Here is a 19,464-nt window from a genome sequence, read left to right as displayed (position 1 = left end):
TGAGTTACGTTGCTCCTCTAATTTGAGCTTCAATATTTAGTGTTTAGAACATAAGTTAGGGCTAGGCACTTTCACATAAGTCAGGTCATGGATTAGTTGTGTGGATTGGATTTTTGTATAGTTTTTTTCTGCAGAAAAATTTTTACATTTTCCACGAACATATTTTTCAATCACTTTTTTATAGAGGTGGCAAAATGGGCGGGATGGGCGGGATTTGCTTGGGTTTGAGATGGAACCGAGTCATATGGGTTTGGGCCCAACCTTACCCATATGTGTTTTGGGACTAACTTGGGCGGTATCATTTTGAGATGGGTTTAGATTGATCCCGCCCAATACCCAAATCCATTTTCTACATATTTTTTTTCCTTTAATTCATTTTTTATTTTTATATAATTTTAATATTTTTGATTTATTAAATTTCTTTTAGTTTTATTAAATAAACATGCAAGTGCTTTATACTTAAGATTCCCACCAAAAATTGGATTAACAAATAAAGGAAAAGATAGATATACAGCCATATTCCAACATATATCAAGATGGCCAAGGTCCTTAGGATGTTGAATATTTATCCTTATCATTGTCCAAGGATGACAGGTCTAAACTAACTGAAATGCTGGAAATTCTTGTGGATAATGACTAGGAAGACTACTAGATTATATTCGCTGGTATGATTATAAAAATTGTTAAAAATAATTTTTGAATCTAAGATTCCGTTTGGATTGACTTTTTTTTTCAAAAAATAAGTTTTTCAAATACAATGTTACACTAATATACAATAACTCAAGAAACATCCCATCCATATTAATATTTCAAATATTTCAAAAAAAATTTATAGTAAAAATTTTTCATATACACTGCTACAATAAAATATTTCAAAAACACCTACCAAAAACAGCTAATCCAAACGGAGCCCTTGCCATTTGAGCCCAATGGGTACCCAAGTATTTCCCATCCTTTCCCATTCATTAATGGGTATAGTTGGGATGTGTCCCAACTTAAACCCAATACCAAATTATAATACCCATCCCGCCCAAAGTTCCTTTGGGCATGGGTAGCCCATTGGGACTTGGGACAAATTGCCAGCTCTACTTTTTTACCTCATATACATCAAATTGCTACAGTATATTTTTCTACAAAAAACTCTTAAGAATAGCAATCCAAATGGAGCTTAAGCTTTCTATATTTTGTGAGGAGGATGTTGTCCTTTTTCCTTGCACATATTTAATCTAATGAGTGGATTTTCTCATCTGCATTGTCCTTTCACTTGTTTAGAATCTGGTTTCATTTTGAAGGGATAACAGATTATGGTTCTATATTTCAGAAGATTTGACGCGTTGTTAACGAATTGGTTATCATTTCTTCTAGTTAGAGTTACAACTGCTACAGTTCGTTGGATACTTAGTATGAATTCATTACTAGTTTGAACATCCTCAGAGATGAATATATTCTACCTTACTAATACTTGAAGCCTCAATTTTTTTCATAGCAATCTCCATGAGCAAGCCCAAAGTATAAATGCATCCGAGGCACAAAATCACGCCTTCAGATTTATCTTCTCTAAAAAACATCAAATATTTGGCTCATTTCTTCTTTTTTTTTTTGTCAAAATCAAATAGATAGTTTTGAGGGTCCTAACAACAGCATTCTAAAACTATCTATGTGGGTTCTTTCGGTTATCTGTATCCGTTCTCTTGGTTCTTGGGACATTGGAACGATATAAAATTGAACTTGATTTATGCGATGATACAAGATTGAATTACTATTACGTATATGTATCTGTACCTATACTAGAAGTGTGATGGCGCTCTTGACACTTTTTGGTTTTTTTTGTCCCCCAAATTTAACCTTATAAATCCAATAAAAATAATTATTGATTTGCTTAGATGTCAATTCAATATTTCTATTGGAGGTTGGGGAGGCGGGAGTGGGGAGCGTAGGAGGGGCTTATTTCACCCAGAAATTCTTTCTTAGATATGAATAATCTTAGGGTGCATTTGATAAAATTAAAATGTATTAAGTATAAAATTTTAACATTTCAGCATGTTTTGCATTAACTGATAAGTGAGTAGTTTATCATTTATTTTTCGGAGTTAGTTTTGTTTAGAAGATTTACTGTTACTTAATTAATTAATATATTCTATTTTTTTGTTATCAAATGCGTCTGAATATATTATAACCTAAATCCATTAAATTTAAGCGCTGAACTGGGTTATCAAATGGGGCGTTACTCTCAGTCTCAACCTTCGATTGGTTTTAGAAGGACTTTTTATCTATATTTGAGAAAATTCTTGCACACAACAAAGAAAAGAGAAGGATAAATCCAGAAATTAACCCTGTTGTGCAGGTCACTTAGTGCTCAAAGGAATAAACGACATGCAGGAAAAACATGTAAAAAGTTGGAAATTCGGAGGATACAAATTACAGTCGCTTAAACCTTAGACGCTCATTTACAAATTACATAGCTTCCACAATCCTCTAATCGAAATTCCAGTCAACATAGACACCCGAAAGGGGAATGTGACTGCCAACTGAATTGGAAAAAAAAAAAAAAAGTGTGCAGAGATAAAGAAGAGCAATCATCAGTATGGCTTCTTCTTCTTCAATTAGATCGTTTGGTTCATTGATTTGCAGATTCTCAAATGGGGTTTTTCTTAGGCCCTCTCACTCATTCGCTCTTCAAAGTAAGCACATTTTTTCTGTGTCGCCCCGCCACAGACAACTTCTTTGTCTTGCTACATAAAGTTTTGAACTTGTTTCTTTGGATGCAGGGAAGCTATTTTTCAGCGAAAAGCTATCATCTTGCTCGCGGTATTCATCATCAGGCAAATGGGTTTCGGCATTTCACTTCGGAACTGGGAATTCTGTTAGAAAGATTCGAACTTTCGCCCCTCTTTTTATGGGGAGGCGCTCCTGCAAAATTGCTGGTAGAAAGGTAAGTACTTGTATATCTCCAATTTCGTTTTTGTGTGATATTGGTGGCTCTTGTGACTAGTTGTTCATTGTTATTTGTTGATAATTTGATGATACGTGGGGTTATTGAGCAACTCTAATTCAACTTCAAGATGTACCTGTTTGATTAATTGCTTGAGAGAATATATTGAATTAACTGCAAAAGGTATAATTTATGAATATTTCCAGTGAAAAACTAGTCTATGTCGTGTGGCTGAAGATGAGTGCAATTTCTTTGGCAGTCGCCATGAATGGTGTTAATCAATGTCCTTTATTAGATAGTTAGCTTGAGCTTTGAGTACATATTGAGTTGTAGAAAAAATGATTTTGGTAGTAGATTTGCTGATCTTACGAATGTGGAGCTTGTTGTATCAACAACCCTGTTCAAAATGATAAAATTTCGATGATTGCTTGATCTTGTGTTCTATTGGCATTTCATTCAATCACTTTGTATAACTGTGTTCTTTCTGGTTTCCTATGGAGGCATGCAAAGCATATAAAGTTGGTGATTACTGCAAATTAAGAAAAATTTGAATTGGAGGAATATCAACGCATTTCTATTTTGATCTTGTGCTTCCTTGGCATTGGATTAGAAGTTGAGGGTCTGCATTTATAATTAACCTCTATGTTCAGTGAATCTCTTTTTGATTGCAGACAGCCCAAGATGCTAAGAAGACAAAATTGTATTCAAGGATTGGAAAAGAGGTTGTATCAGCGTAAGTTTGCCTCTGATCACCAATTTAACAAATAGGTTGAACCTTTAAAGTGTACAAGGAACTCCTATAGAAGTCTTATTTCTGTTTTTCATAAACAGGGAAGTATTTTCTGGACTGGTTACCCCGAGCGACATTGCTAACTGATAGTCATGATATGTCTATTATAGGGTTAAGAAAGGAGGTCCTAATCCGGTATCTAACATAGTTCTTGCTGCATTACTTGAGAAAGCTAAGGAGTTTGATGTGCCTAAGGAAATTCTTGAGCGTAACATTAAGAGAGCTTCAGAGAAGGGTCAGGAAGCTTACATCGAGAAAACATATGAGGTAGCATTCATCTTGTATGTATCGTCCAGTCCATGATTAATTTTTTGCGTGCTACATGTTCATCTCCATTTCCATGCTAGTTTTATGTTTACAACTTTGATGGATATAACAAGCTCTGAACTTTCTGCCTGTTATATTCAGGTATATGGTTATGGTGGAGCTGGTATTGTTGTTGAAGTATTAACAGATAAAATAAACAGATCAGTGGCAGCTATCAGAGGCGTACTTAAAGACTGTGGTGGAAAGATGGCTGATTCTGGTTCAATCGCATTCAAGTTCAAACGTGCTCGGGTTGTGAACATAAAGGTAACAGATGTTGAGAAAGACCAACTTCTCTCTATTGCTTTAGATGCTGGTGCTGAAGACATCATAGAACCTTTACTGGATGAAGATGATTCTGAAGAAGACAAGTCAGAAAGGTGTTTGGAGCTCGTTTCCATATGTGTAACTTGAGCTATTGCTTTTATTGTTGTTGTGCAGATTTGCTTGTTTTTTGTCCCTTAAAATCATAACTATCTGCCTGAAAATATATTTTGCCACAAGGAAATTCTGTCACAAGTCCTATCTCTCTCAAGGTTCCCTACTTTATTGGTGAATCTTGTTCATTATTAATGTTCATTTGGGTTGAAATGGTTGAGAAGTGTGGCCTTGAGCAAATTCCTAATCTGTTATAATCTTTAGGTGGTGATGATAACATGTAATGTCTGCTCCAACCGCAAGAAAGAAAAAATGGTGTGTGTGCGTGTGTCCAACAGAGAGGAGAGAGAGAGAGAGACTACAATCAGTTGTGTCATTCGTAAAAATTCTGAAATCTCCTTAAGTACATTTGGCATCAATTTAATTGCGCTCTACCTTATGCAGCATCTGGAGGAAGTACTTTGACTTTTCTTTTAATTTATAGTGCTTAACTGTTGAAGTTTTTAATGTTTTCATGGTCCTTTGGCAGACATTATAAAGTTGTGAGTTCAGCTGAGAATTACTCTGATATGCTATCAAAGCTTCGTGATGCTGGAATTCCATGTGAAACTGATAATGGATCTGAGCTACTTCCCATAAATCCGATTGAGGTAAGTAAATGTAAAAGACTGTTTTCCCTGTCCTTATCACTCTATTACGGGGGAAGTTCCTGTCTAAGGTAGACGCTATCAACTGATCTGAATGATGGTAATAAAGATTCTTGCGTCTAGTGAACTTTGAAAATGATTCTCTGATTCTACGAGAGACGCATAAATCCAGCTTTTTAATTTTAGAATGATAATTATGACCATGATGACCATCAAAGTTCTGCATTTTACTCGCGTTTTTCTACGAAAGAACTTCTGATGTTTTGAGGAACACTTTGGTAATGAGGTGGGGAATTATTAGGCAACAACAAAGAAAATATGTAGGAAGATGTGCCATCTTTTATCTCAACATACCCAAGAACAGCTAACAGGCTTTAGACATCGAAGCCTCAGTGAAGAGAAGAAAACAACTCTATTCAGACTGAGACAAGAGTGAGGGCTGATAAAACTATAAATGGTCTTATGATGTTTTCATCTTATTATTTGGGGTTAAAAACAAAAATGCCCCTTGTGGTAAACCTAAAATACAAAAAGTCTCCATGGTTTCAAAATATACAACACGACACCTCATGTTTTGAACTAAATTGTAAAGGTGATGGAATCTGTTAAACTTAACGGAAATGGATGAAATGACAAAAATGCCTTGATATAATTAAGCAAAAGACAATTCGACAAAATCATTTGTTTTATTCTCTAGAGAGAGAGAACTGAGGGTTAAGAGGTACAACAGGTATATTTGGTAAAAATTAGGTATAAAAATTTTTTTTTTAGGTTCCAATAAGTTATTTCCGTTAAGTTTAACGGATTCCGTCACTTTTACAATTTAGTTCAAAGCATGAAGTGTCGTGTTGTACGTTTTGAAATCACGGGGGATTTTTCTGTATATTAGGTTTATTACAGGGGGCTTTTTGTCTTTTGCCCTATTATTTGATAAATTGGAGAGAGCTTTGAAGATCTATCACTTTGCTTGGAATAATTATTTTAATTACAATAACCATTTCTCCGAGATTTGTTATCTCAGGTAGTTCTTCTGGTAAACTGACATGTTGATACATATTTGCCAAGTATATAGCAAATACTTTAACTTGACTAGTTTATGCGGTCCATACATTCTGGATATTATCATGTATGATTTTCCAGTTATCTCAAGATTTTTGTTTGCTTTAAGAAGCATTGCAACAATAAATCTATTGTTCGAGTGACTGAAAGGCTTTCTTGTGGTCTGCAGGTAGATGATGAGGCTATGGATTTGAACAGAGAACTCATGTCCAAACTGCTTGAACTTGATGATGTTGATGCCGTGTATACAGATCAGAAGTTATGAGATCAATAATTGTAATAAACACCTAAAATGTCACTGAGGTTTAGATCTGTTAGGCTTAGCATAAATATTCCATGGATGATGCGGATGGCTTCATCCAACATTCATTGGAGAACATTGCTTAGAAATATCTGGTAGCAGTAGCATTCACAGAATATTGCACAGGAAAATATACATATTCGATTTTCAGTTTTGATGAAAAGATCGAGTTGTAACTAATGCCATATGCTCTTTTCTTCTAGATACTAGTTTAGATTAACCCGTAGATTCCGATTTTGAAGACAACCCTGGAGAGCGACCCTTTTCATCATGATCTCATTGGCGCCTGAATTTTTGCTTATAGCTCCTCTAATTCATCTTCTGTAAGGTTGTTCACAATCACAAATATAATTTACTGGAGTCCTGAAATTGATTCATGATTTGCTTACTGACACTCATTTGCTGTTGATCCTATTTCATTGGTATGTAATGTATTCTCTTTGTGAAAGTCTAATCGTAATAATTCTTTCCCTTCTTTACCTTTCCAGAGCCTGACAGATTTGCCATTTTGGTAGGCTGTTGCACCGATATAATCAGAACTTTTATTGTCTCAGTCCCTTGACTCATTGCCCCTTCACTTGCTACAAAAACATTTGCTCAGCTGTACATATGTTTCCACATTCATGTTTATGACTCATTTCCCCTTGAATCAAGAATGTAAATATCTACGCATTCTCTGTGTGACTTCTTGCTCAGAATATGCAATTTTGCAGCTTAAATGCATCTTATAGAACATGGAAGATGAGAATTACCCATTGGCAAAGATGAGAACACACATTAGAGTTGTTTTACCACAAGAGTTCGTTGATGCAATTTTCTTTCCAAGAAAGAGATCTCGACCGCCTGACGCTAACATTATTTAATGTCTCCACGAGGTTCAATCTCGTCTTTAGCCATGTACCCAATAGATCATTAGAGGTATAAAAACACCAGAATTTTGTTCACCTAATAGTTGCGAGTACGTCTTTAACTGGTTGTGTAAGAAATTTCACACCCTCGATTGCAATTGCTGGCCTTTTTTTTTTTTTTTAGCAGACCATTTCCTCTATGATTGCATGAGGAGCTGGTAGTCAACGTTCAGGTGACCAAAAGGACATACTTTTGTTTTCATTTCTATGTTTGTGCACATTGCCTGTGTACTTTAGCTAGAGCTTTATAATTCCTATATTATTATTGATGTATTCTGATTTTGTTTCTAACAAAAAGACGTAAACAAATAAATTTCTCTCCCTCACATTTTCATTTTTTCACCAGTTACACGGTATTAGTAAAAACTTTTAGCAGTTGGAGTTTCGGAAATTTGCTGTTCTTCACTGTGAATAATGTATCACAATAGATCTTCAACTTCATTACCAAAAACACAGATTTACAAGGAATATCATCGCCTCAGTGTTCAGCTAACAAGAACACAAAAGCACTATACTGATAACTAACCACATTGCTTCACCATATATATATATATATAGAGAGAGAGATGAACAAAATTGCTTATTGATGGCTAGTTTATGATGCCCAAAGATATCAAATCACCATAAACATGGTGGTGTTTCTTGATTAGTTCAGTGTATAATTCTGATGGATGTCTGTCAAATATCATCTTCTTTTCTCTGTTTTACTTCTTTGGAACCCAGCAGCCATGTAGCCCATATGGAAGACCATAGGGGAATTTTGCTCTGGCAATTTCTTCAAACGTTGTTCCATCCAATACTAAAGCATATCCGTCCCCATTTTTGTCACTGATCATTGAGATCACAGCTCCTGTATACAAATGGTAATATGATTCAGTCCCAAAGCCAAATGTACGTACGGTGTTTTTTCTTTAATTGTTTTTCTGAGATTGCGTAGTTGGTGGGAATGGATGATGAAGAACAGGCCAAAAACAAATTAGTGCTACAATTAATTGACTTTAGTTCGGCTGGATTATATTATTATCATTATTATTATTATTATTATTATTATTATATAAAGCAATGGGAAGAGGCCTAATCAAACCATACCATCATCTTCCCTTGTTGCACCTGGTCGAGCCACAAACAATGGTTCAGAGGGCACGGAGCCCTCATCATGCCAATTCTTTGCCTTCTTTTCAAATAAGTCAATCTGCAATAACACAGCAATATTTTAACAGTCAATTGGAGTTTGCTTTTCGCAATCCGAAAGTAGCTCTTTTGGATCTATTCTCCCTCCCAAATTAAATGGCTACAAAAATTATGAACAAAAAAAAAAAGAATTGGCCCTTAAAGGATCAATAGTATAGTACCTTAGTGAGTGTATTTGGGAAGTTACAAGGCCTTTGAGCTCCACAGGCGTAGGCATATCTGTACTTCTTTCCTAAATAAGCAGGATTTATGCTACACATATCCATGCCTTTCCCATGTTCATCAGGGTTCAATGCTGCCTCTAATTTCCCATATCGGCTGCCATCCAACGGTATTATGAATCGGCCAACCCTGTTAATATCATTCATACACTTCTGTCAAAATTTTTTTTTTTTTTAAATTTCCTCCACATCAAGAATCAGTTTACAAGTCAATGACCCCTTGATTTGCGGCCAAAATGTGTTCTTGGATTCAAGCCTAGGCAAATAATGTGAAAATGATGTGTAACTGGATTACACCATTGTTATGAAAGCAAAGAAGGTTCTTGTAAGTCAAAGTGATGAATGGGTGAACTAGCTAGCTAGAAAGAGACGTGCATGCACTATCCGAGGCCAAAAAAACAAGCAGACGAAAAGCAGATTTGACGAAATATGGCCAGCCGAAAGCCGGCGCTTTGATGTTATAATGCGATGTGTTGACCATGCATGCAAAAGGGTTCTTATATCTATCGTTTTCTTCATCAACTTTCACTAGGTTAGGATTCCTTGATGAGGCTTTCACTTCTTGTCAAGTCAGATATAGATATATATATATATATATATATATATATATATATATGGCCATGGGTAACTATTTTCCAAATTGTTCCCACGATGTTTGGCCACATATATATGACACATATGAGAAAGACGATGATTCTTAAAGTCCATGCATCTGCATGCAGAGCCGACTGTTGAAGAAACTCGATTTTATTTTCCCTTCTGAAGATAGAGTTCTTCAGAAGGGAAGGGAAAATGAGTTAGACAATCATAATCACTAATTTATTAAAACGTTTGTTCTTTTGTGATTTTGGACGGGAAAGTTTGACATGAATCATAATTATCATAAAGAAAATCTTGATAACGGTTAGACTAACTCGGTTGGTGATAATGACAAAGAATTTATTACATAACCTAGAAAATGACAGGCTAATTATCAACTGACAATGAACCAATTCAAGATTTGCAAGGAAACAGGCCTGCGTAATTATGCCATTTGATCAAGACAAATTAATATCCTATTTGTGGAAATGTTACTAACCAAAAATTTGTATACCTATTTAAAGTTGGATTAATTAACTTTCTATATATTAACAGTGTATACACTATTTTCATTAGATGCATGATAACTAATCTGAAAATTTTCAATTTTCTATACTAATTTCAACTATAATGGTAGTGTACATAGGACTAACTCTAAAAAATTTGATGTATATATAAGAGCAAGGTACCTTGCATCTGGAAGGACATCTTCGCCATTGAATGATCTAAGATGCTGTAACCTCAGCTTTTCAAGAATTGTTGTATCAGCATTATGCTCACAACAATCAGCAATCACTGCCTTAATCCTTCCATCTTCGTCTGTCTCTTCATATGCATTGATGAAGTGGAATGTGACAAATAGGGGAACTTCTACGCTTGCCACCTTAGCAACACAAACAATAGCAGATCATGATCAAGGGAACAAAATTGGACCAGAAAATGATGGCAGCATACATCGTATTCATACTGGACAAGAGTAGACATGATATCAAGATTCAGAACATCGAGCATATAAAAATTCGATGTAGGATTCTCTTGTGATTTCCTGTAAAAACAAAGTTAAACCGGCTTCTTCTTGGTTAATTTAATGTCTCTAGGATTGATGTCATCCATACCCTCCTCTTGTTTGTAGTTAAATAAATGCATCCATATATGATATGATAATAGATTATAGTTAAATCAGATTAACAGTGTGTAGGGAGTGAATGAGGCAAGCAAACTTAGATTAACATTATTTTATACGAGTACCTTTTTTTGTTTTTTAAGATTTCTTATCAAACAAGGTTAAAATTTATATCCAAACTTGTTTTACTACTCAACCAAAAGTCGTAAAAAATGTAGGGAACCAAGTCAAATCCAAGTCGAGCAGATCCTTAAACCATTTGGAAATGATTATCAATTAGTCTACTTTACGAGTTGGGCTTGTCAAATAAAGAAAAGCTAAAACCAATAGTTTTGATTAGTTAGCGACTCAACTTCAAGCAAGTTCACGAAATACTAGAATTAGCAGTCCAGTTTTGTATAGCATAAATTTGTAATTATCTCTATGTATGTATGCGGTGTTCGAATTGCTTCGTGACAATGAGAGAGAGAGAGAGAGAGAGAGAGAGAGAGAGAGAGAGAGAGAGAGAGAGAGAGAGAGAGAGAGAGAGAGAGAGAGAGAGAGAGAGAGACGTACTAATTTGCCACTGGCTTTACAAACGACATGGATAAACCCTTTGGACTTAGGGTGCCACTCAAACTTGTATAGTGGAGTGGGCTCAGCCCTGAGTAGGTTTTGTGCACAGTATCGCAGCGGCATCTCCGGTACAATCACATAGTGTTCGGTCACAGGGAAAGAATGGACCCAACCAGGCGCTGGTCCTCCTCGGCAATCCACCCTTCCAATATATTTCCTCTCGTTTGTCCCTGGTTCCATCCTCACAACAGTATATCCAGGGTTGATCAGATCAGGCAACAAAGATATAAATTCCTCATCTGTCACAATTGGATGAGCCGAATGAATCAGCCCCCCAAAGTTATCATCGTACTCGAACTTCCCAATCGTTTCTAAAGTCGCAGGATCGACCACGATCGACCCTTTGATGGTCTCCGTAAGGCAAACGACACGGCCATCGCCGAGCTTAACGACGCCGGTGTTGGCATTGTCAGTCAATGAGGCACCGGAGAATAACTTAGCCATGTCTCCAATGTAGGACAGGAAATTATCAGGTTTAGGTACCTCGGAAAATTCTCGGTAACAAAGTTTGTTGTTCTTCTTTGCTGCCTTGTATGCCTCGGACTCAAGCTGTCGGTGTCCCATGATTAGACGGCCATTTTCGAAGTGCAGTCGAACAAGGGTGGCGTAACCATCGAACAAGTGTCGGAAATTGTACTCACCTAAGTGCCACAAACCTGGGCCATTCCTTAGATATGTTCCATTCTACCAAAAAAAACAAAAAAAAAAAGACATCGGCCACTGGTTGATAAATGCGTCACAGGAAATAAATAAATCTGGTAGTGGGAATAAGGCTTTATGTTAGGAAATTGATTTGATTTGAAACAGATGCTATGATCATCATGCAAGCCTTACCAGTTACCAACCAACATGCACTATCTCACAAGACAAGTTCTTTCAAAAAATTATATAATCAGAATCAATTCAATTATCAGTAGAATGAGGTAATCATTGATGCAGCCGGATCAATATTCCCTGCACAATAAAAAAAAATTAGAACACCTCAGGACATCTCATGTGTAATCATATCTGATTGTATTGGGGACCGGTATGAAAAAATATTGGTGGTCTCCATTTTCATTCTCTGGGATATGATCCCACCAGAACAAAATATTTACGTGCAACATGACAACACTGCGACAAACAATTATCTTATATTTAGCTTCCATGCGTTGGATACCGATGTGCAAAGCATCACAATAATCAAAGTTAGAATATTCTTCATTAGATAAATCAAAATCGTACAGTTTTCGCTAGATGTTGGGATGATCAAATTTTTTTTAAAAAAAAAAGGAAGAAGGAGAGGGGCTTCTCTAATGGAATATAGTTTGACTTACCAGCCAGAGTGGTATTTCACCTTCAACCTCAAGCTCTCCTTCCCACCTCTCCTGCTGGATGCTGGTCCATGCTCTGAGCTTGCATTCGTTTTCGACAGTTTTCGTCGTTGTGGGAGGTGGAGCCGGTGGAGCCACCACTGGAAGTTTGCTAGCAACGTTGGCAATAGTCAAGTCCCTTTTCTTGCAGTTAACCTTCCCAAAAACGGAACGATCATTTTTAGGGCCGTCAAATTTTTCGAGAAGGGTCATGTACGTCGGACTGCCCCAAGTGCTGGTGGCAGAAAATGCTAAAGAAGCCATTGGAAGTTTTACGTATTTTGGAATATAAAGTCTAAAGGAAACTATATATGTGTAGCCAAGCTGGAGTGAGCTGGAGAATGGAGGCTTCAGGTGGGCTGTATTTATAGGACCAAGAAATATGCAAGTCGTAATTGGTTTTTAGTCCCTAACAAAGGCAAATTCCCCCCATGATCCGTAACCCCACAAGAAATATTGAAAATGTTGAAAAAGGGAAAAATGGTGCATTCAAATGTTGGTATCTTGATTGGTGGAATTCCTTCTCACTTGAAGACAGGTTACAAATAGTTATGCCTACTTGCAAACAGAAATATACAAATCCTACCAGCTGGGAATCAGTGGAAATCAAAGTTGAGTTGACACGTAAACCCAAGTTGTCTGTTTTGTACTAATGAATCTGATTAGCTTAAGAAAAAGGTATGTGAATCTGATTAGATGGGGTAAAACCACTAAGCTGTTGGGATTGGGGTAGGATATCAATATGCTAGCTACATGCTGATAATATGCTTACGTTACCTTTTCAGTTCAACCTATTTAAAGATCAGTTTTTGAACAGAGAAATGAGCATGGGAGAAAGGTCAGTGCAAAAGGTGTTTTTATTTTGTTGCTTCCGAAGTTAAGTAAATATGCTAAAGAAAAGCAAACTTGGTAAACTTAATACTTACCTGGAAAACCTTTTGGGGAGAATAAAAATGTAGAGAAGTTAGAAGAACAGTAATTTAATAGAGGAACACAATTTTATGGCGGTGGAGTACACTCTAAAAATAGTTGGAGTTTTGGATGACCATCCTAAATAGCTTTTTGGATACCCCTTCTCGATGAAATTCGAGCAAACTTGATGTACATATATAATTCAACAAGGTAAATTTATTTTGGGGTTCTTTCCGAAACTAACTAATGTAAGGTAAGAGGGTGAAACCCTTCTACATAGAATTCCAGAGACTTGGCTTCTAGATAGAATTTCCTCTTCGAAATGTGCATCATGCTTTTGAGGCAGGGGTGATGCATGTACAAAATTGAACAAGGTAAATTTATTTAGGGTTCTATCCACAACCACCTAATGTAAGGTAAGAGGACAATTCAATTGGTTTCTAGATGAAATCTTCTAGATATAATCTTTAGAGACCTGGTTTCCAGATAGACTTTCCTCTTAGAATGTGTGTCATACTTTTGAGCGGAAGAATGAAGAACTCGAAATTTTTTTTTCTGTTTTCTTATCTTAGCACTTTCTAATGTTTTTCTTGGTTTTTTTTTTTCTTTTCCTTGACTACAATCCCTCACCATCCTAATTAGGGATAAGGAATGGGGCAATTGTATGCTCGTTTCAAGCATGAAAAGATTTACTTAGGCCGAATGTTCTATACTCCAAGGCATACACACACTCTGATAATTGTTGGAGCAATTTCATTTTTTTAACAAAATTAGCATTTCATTAAAAGAGTACACAAGGGAAAACCCACAAGTACAACAAAGCTGCATATACAACCAATTTCATAAATAATACCAAGCAAATTACAATGTAAAGCAAACGAATATAAAGACAAACTAAACAACAAAATTAACTGAAAATTTTCTGATTTAAGTCCCAACTAATTATACTCATGAACTCTCAATTCCTCTTGCTTCTTTCAACTTTTCTACAATTCACTAGTGAGGATTTGACATCACTAACCACTCTTTGAAACACATCAGAACAAGGCCCTTCTACCTTTTGAAAACTTACTAGGTTCCAGCAATTTTATGTCCTTGAGGTTTTCTATTATTAAAAGGGTTTTTCTAACGGGTATTCAGTGAACACTCATTAAAACACTTAAATTACAGTTAAATTACCATGCAAATATACACATTGACACATCTATCTCACATTTGTTGCACTCCCAGAGTTATAACTTTTTTTTTCCAATAAACTACATTTTTCTAAAAAACTAACACGTGAACTTCCTCTTATCGAGTGTCCAATAGACACACATTAACTAAACTATTGTTAGCAATATGTAACTCTTTGATAATTATAATTCTAGGAACTGATTAGGGCGATGTCATATTTCAAGTTTGGCAAATTGCAAGAATGCATTTGTAAACAGCTGGATTCTTCCTGTCAAGTCCATTTCATGAGGTAAAGAAGCCAAAAATCACGTCCTAATAACGTGGTTGAGTAGCTGAGAAACCTATACCATTGGAGAGAAGTTGGATACGGAAGCATTTAAACTCGTCCTTTTCATTTGGACGAGAAGCTCAATGGACTTCCTCAACATCGCTTTTTAACTTACAGTTTGAATACTATAAAGAGTAATATCTTCTAACAAAAAAAATGTACCTTTTATAAATTACAACTCCTTTGTTGTTTGGACTTTGGCATACTAAGAGTATATACATGTCCCTATATTCGGCTAAATTAATAGATTCTCTACTGGGAGAGGAATGGTGAAGATTGGAAAATGTCAATCACGTATATTTTTGCAGGCCACGAACTGATTATTTGTTAGCTATTGTTGGAGTATCAATCTTGGTTCCATAGACATCTCATTTCGAGCTTGATTCTTTGGTTGCTAAGCCCTCTGATTTTGCCACTAAGCAACTGAAGATGAGTCAATAGTTTAGTCTCCGGCCTAAATTTTTTATTATTTTTCCAGTCCAAAGTAAAGAGAGGAGAGTTTGATCTTGATTCTTTTCTCACGAGCATGTCATAGAGCAGTGTAAAGTAAGATTGGATAATTTTTGTTGATGTCCTTCAACTTTTTTCACAAAGTTTTCTAACCTTAAAACATAGAAAAGGTCTTCTTCTTTTTTTTTTTGTTTCTTTTTCCTTGTAGTATAGGATCTTAATAAGGAAAAGTGATTAGCCAAAGAGTCACTGGTTTGACAATTGAACTAACTGAATTGACCCACGAGCTGTAGATATATCACATAGTAATTTCAGTACTTAAATGGGTAATCAAATTAATTATTTCTGAAATTACTGTTGGTGCCAATTTTGAACACAACCCTAAAGACACCCGAATTTTCGCTGTTTTCAGTTATTTCTACAAAGTAATGGGGGTTTCTATATTAATTAGTGTACATTTATAACTTATTCCGTCATACTCTTAAATGGAGAGGGAGCCCAACTTCTATAACCTATTAATTAAAGTACCAAAATTAATTATAATTTTTTTTGATGTATCAAAAGTTTTAAGCTTGAAAACTTTTTTTTGTTTTACGCCTTTTAAGCTCGGAAACTGAAGTACTGTATCTAACGTTGTAAATCAAAGGGATAATTTCAGAAACCTCCCCTAAGTTTCTGATAATTTCACTGAACTCCCCTGAAATTTGAAAAATTACACATACCTCCCTAATTTGATAGTTTTGTAGCAAAACTTTAGAATAATATTGACTTGGTCAAATTTTTAAATGAATATCCAAAAATGTACTTGTGTAATGAATTTTAATTTACTTTTCTATAGAATCATAAGAATATCTACTGTAATTATAAGGAAAAGGTGCCGAATTTTTCATATCCATACCTATTATCTGATAAACAACTATAATAATAATAATTTTATCACTATAATATGATACTTTTGATGGTATTTTATTATGAATTTAGGTTTATAAGATAAAAAATAAAATATTGAAATAATTGATTCAGAGTTCATGAATTTTTTGAGTAGTGAAATTATGATAATTTAATAGTGATTTGGGCAGTTTCTTTTTTATTTATTGTTAATTTTAATACCAAAAAATAGAAAACAAAGATTGGCAAAAAACATCGGATTACGTATAAATTTAACTCATAAAAAAAAATCATTAGTTCAATATTTGGTTACAATAGAAACTAGAGATAATGTGATAATTTTACAATTTTATTGGCAAAAAATTAAAATAAAAAGGAATAAGAAGGAAAAAGAATAAAAAAAAATAATTTTAAAGTCATTTTAAGTATAAGCATACCAAATAAGGAAATTTTATTAAAATATTTAAGAGTAGTATTGTCATTTTAAATGATAAGGGAGGTATGTATAATTTTTTAAATTTTAGGGGAGTTCAGTAAAATTATCAGAAACCTCTGGAGAGGTTTTGAAATTATCCCTAAATCAAATGTCGAATAAGGCTAGGCCGACATAAGAGCTAGTTAAAATGATTCTGAGCTGATTGCTTTCAATCGTTTTTCTTGCCTACTTGACGTCATGATAGGCTCCCTGGATGAGCTTGACCTTGGCTTGAGATTTCCAGTACGTGGGCTTCTTTAGCTGTTTTGTTGAGTATATGTGCAGAGAAAAAAGTTTTGTCGATCTAATCTTAATTGGAAAAAAAATTAAGCATTGTTTGAATTGCAGTTTTTTAAGGAAAATTTTTTATATTTTTCATGAATATATTTTTTAGTCACTCTTTTATCTCATATACATCAAATTATTATAGTTCATTTTTCAATGACGCTTAAAACAAGGCTTAAGTTGAACTTATTCACAATAATTAGAACGTCACCCGAGCAAGCACTACGAAAAGAGAAATTGCATTAAATATATGCCAACAAAAAATGTTCTAAAACAAATATCCAGTGGCCTAAATGGCCTAAATATCTTGAGGGTCTTGGGTCCCATCAAGATGCATAAACACTTGATTGTGGAGTTGAGTAGGTGTTCAAAGATTATCAATTTCCATCCTAGAGGAAAACAGTGGAGACTTGCCGGGTATTGCCAGGTAAAGAAATAGATTTTTATGTTAAGCTGATTGTAGTTTCTATATCGCATAAAATTTTTTTGTGATGCTTTCACTACTTTTTAGTAGCATGTTGAATCTCAGTTGTCAAAGGATATTCATGCACTGGCATGATGGAATCAGAGATGGAATTTGGAGGCAAGACTGGTGAAGATGTATGTATTTAAGGGGGTACTCTTATATTTTTAGGGATAATTTCAGAAACCTCCTTCGATGTCTGTGACAATTTCACCCAGTACCTTTGAGATTTTCAATATTACACATACCTCTCTTGGCCCTACAAAATGACCATAATAGTTTTAACATATTAATAATTTTTTATGCAATTAACCAATTCACTTCTAATCTTGTTCATATGAATGAATCACACAATTAGACATTTAATAGAAACAAAAATAAAATTCACTCGTGAAATAATCGATCATGTCCTAGACACAATAATAACATATTAAAAATTAATTTTAACTTTACTTGAAGGATTTGAATATGAATAGAAGAATATGTAAATTGGGTTTAAAAAAGATAGGTTCGTATTGATACTTCAATAGTTGAGGGATAGGATGTTATATTGATGCGGTAATTAAAATTTTTTGAATTTAACAATACAATTTTTTTAAATTTTGATTGAGGTTTTAGAATGTAGGAGGAATTGGTAGTGGTAATGGTCATGGTGATAATAGTACTAATTTGAAATGTGGTAATATGAAAAGGGTTAAAATAGTAGAGATGAGTGTTGAAAATGAGTTTGAAATTTTGTGCATGTTCCATAGTTTTTGAATAATTTTGTAAGAAGATAAAATGAACTTCACAATTTCATGAGGGCATTTTGGGTTATTCATTTAAAATTTTGACCATTAAATAATTTTTGTTACAGAAACGGTAAACTCGAGGGAGGTATATGTAATTTTTCAAACCTCAAGAGAACTAGGTGATATTGTTAAAAACCTCAAGAGAGGTTTTTGAAATTATCCCATATCTTTATAAGAAACTTGAGGGCAAAGTCTAATGGTTATAATGATATAAGTGAACATTTTAATGTTTTAAGAAGATAGAAAAGGATATTTTAAATCCCGGGGTTGGACAAATACTAATTTCTATAACGATATATATATATATATATGAAATGTTTAAGAGTTTTTAAGGGATGCAAAAGAATTTTTGTGGTCTTCTAGGGGTGGTAGCCCCTCCCCGCCTCCCTTACAATCCAAGTGTACTAATGTAAGATATAAATACTTTTGGAAAACAATATAACGATGCAACCTACTTTATATACGTCCATCATAAATGTAGTAAAATTGAGAAACACCTGCAGAAATGGAGGAGGAACATACAAAAGAAAATAGTGGGTTTCCACAGCCATGCAAAAGAAAATCTATGCATCCTGCAAATTTCAAATTTTATTCGCAAAAACTCCTGAGGAAGTATATCATCCATTTAGGGCTGTCAACGGGCCAGGTCCGGGCCGGAATTCATTATTCCGGACCCGGATCCGACCCGTTTACCCGACGGGTCTTTTATTCTATGTTCCGGATCCGGGTCAGGTCTACCCGAACAAATTTAGCAAAATTTATAATTTCTAATAAAAATGAGAAAAAAATATATTTGTAAACTAATTTCTAACTAATGCAAAGAAAAAACCAAATAAGAAAAGAAATCAAATTGACTTTATTCAAATACATCACCCTAATCAAATTATATTGATAAATATATATTTTTTAAATTATTAATTCATTTATATCCGGATCCGGATCTAATACGGATCGGAATACTATATTCCGTATCCGACCCGTTTTTTTGTTTGACAAAACGGATCCGGAAAACGGAATTAAATCCTTACCCATACCCGCAATAATTTCACGAATCCGGGTCTAGAACCAACCCGTTGACAGGCCTACATCCATTGCTCGCCATAGGGGTCATATGGAGATTTTGGCTCTATAGGGTACTTTCTATGTACCCTTAGCTTCCAATATTGTGGAATGTTCCTAAGGGAATGAGCACACAGCATTCGGAATATAGTAGCAAGTGTCTACAAAATAATCTACTAACTTCTTGTCATCATATAATTGATCAATAATTTCTTTCTTTTTTCAATTTCTGCAC

General features: G+C 34.8%; 2 protein-coding genes across 2 annotated transcripts; one reads left to right on the top strand and one right to left on the bottom strand.

The window, feature by feature from the left end:
- The first annotated feature begins 2,535 nt into the window (after positions 1–2,535).
- On the top strand, positions 2,536–6,576 carry LOC113781059 (probable transcriptional regulatory protein At2g25830). Its single transcript, XM_027326899.1, has 7 exons — positions 2,536–2,681; positions 2,769–2,932; positions 3,604–3,665; positions 3,833–3,989; positions 4,131–4,408; positions 4,936–5,056; positions 6,282–6,576. The coding sequence occupies exons 1-7, from the start codon at positions 2,585–2,587 to the stop codon at positions 6,375–6,377; spliced, it is 975 nt and encodes a 324-aa protein (XP_027182700.1). The 5' UTR covers positions 2,536–2,584; the 3' UTR covers positions 6,378–6,576.
- A 1,395-nt stretch (positions 6,577–7,971) lies between these two features.
- On the bottom strand, positions 7,972–12,666 carry LOC113781727 (carotenoid cleavage dioxygenase 8 homolog B, chloroplastic-like). The gene is made up of 6 exons (XM_027327708.1): positions 12,367–12,666; positions 10,991–11,734; positions 10,002–10,195; positions 8,674–8,863; positions 8,411–8,513; positions 7,972–8,171 (listed from the first exon to the last, which is right to left on the bottom strand). Exons 1-6 carry the CDS (start codon positions 12,664–12,666, stop codon positions 8,026–8,028), a joined length of 1,677 nt encoding a protein of 558 aa, XP_027183509.1. The 3' UTR covers positions 7,972–8,025.
- Positions 12,667–19,464: the final 6,798 nt, after the last annotated feature.

Source organism: Coffea eugenioides, chromosome 8 (genome assembly GCF_003713205.1).
Source record: "Coffea eugenioides isolate CCC68of chromosome 8, Ceug_1.0, whole genome shotgun sequence".
Classification (NCBI taxonomy): Eukaryota; Viridiplantae; Streptophyta; class Magnoliopsida; order Gentianales; family Rubiaceae; genus Coffea; species Coffea eugenioides.
This window is presented reverse-complemented; position numbering and strand designations above follow the sequence as displayed.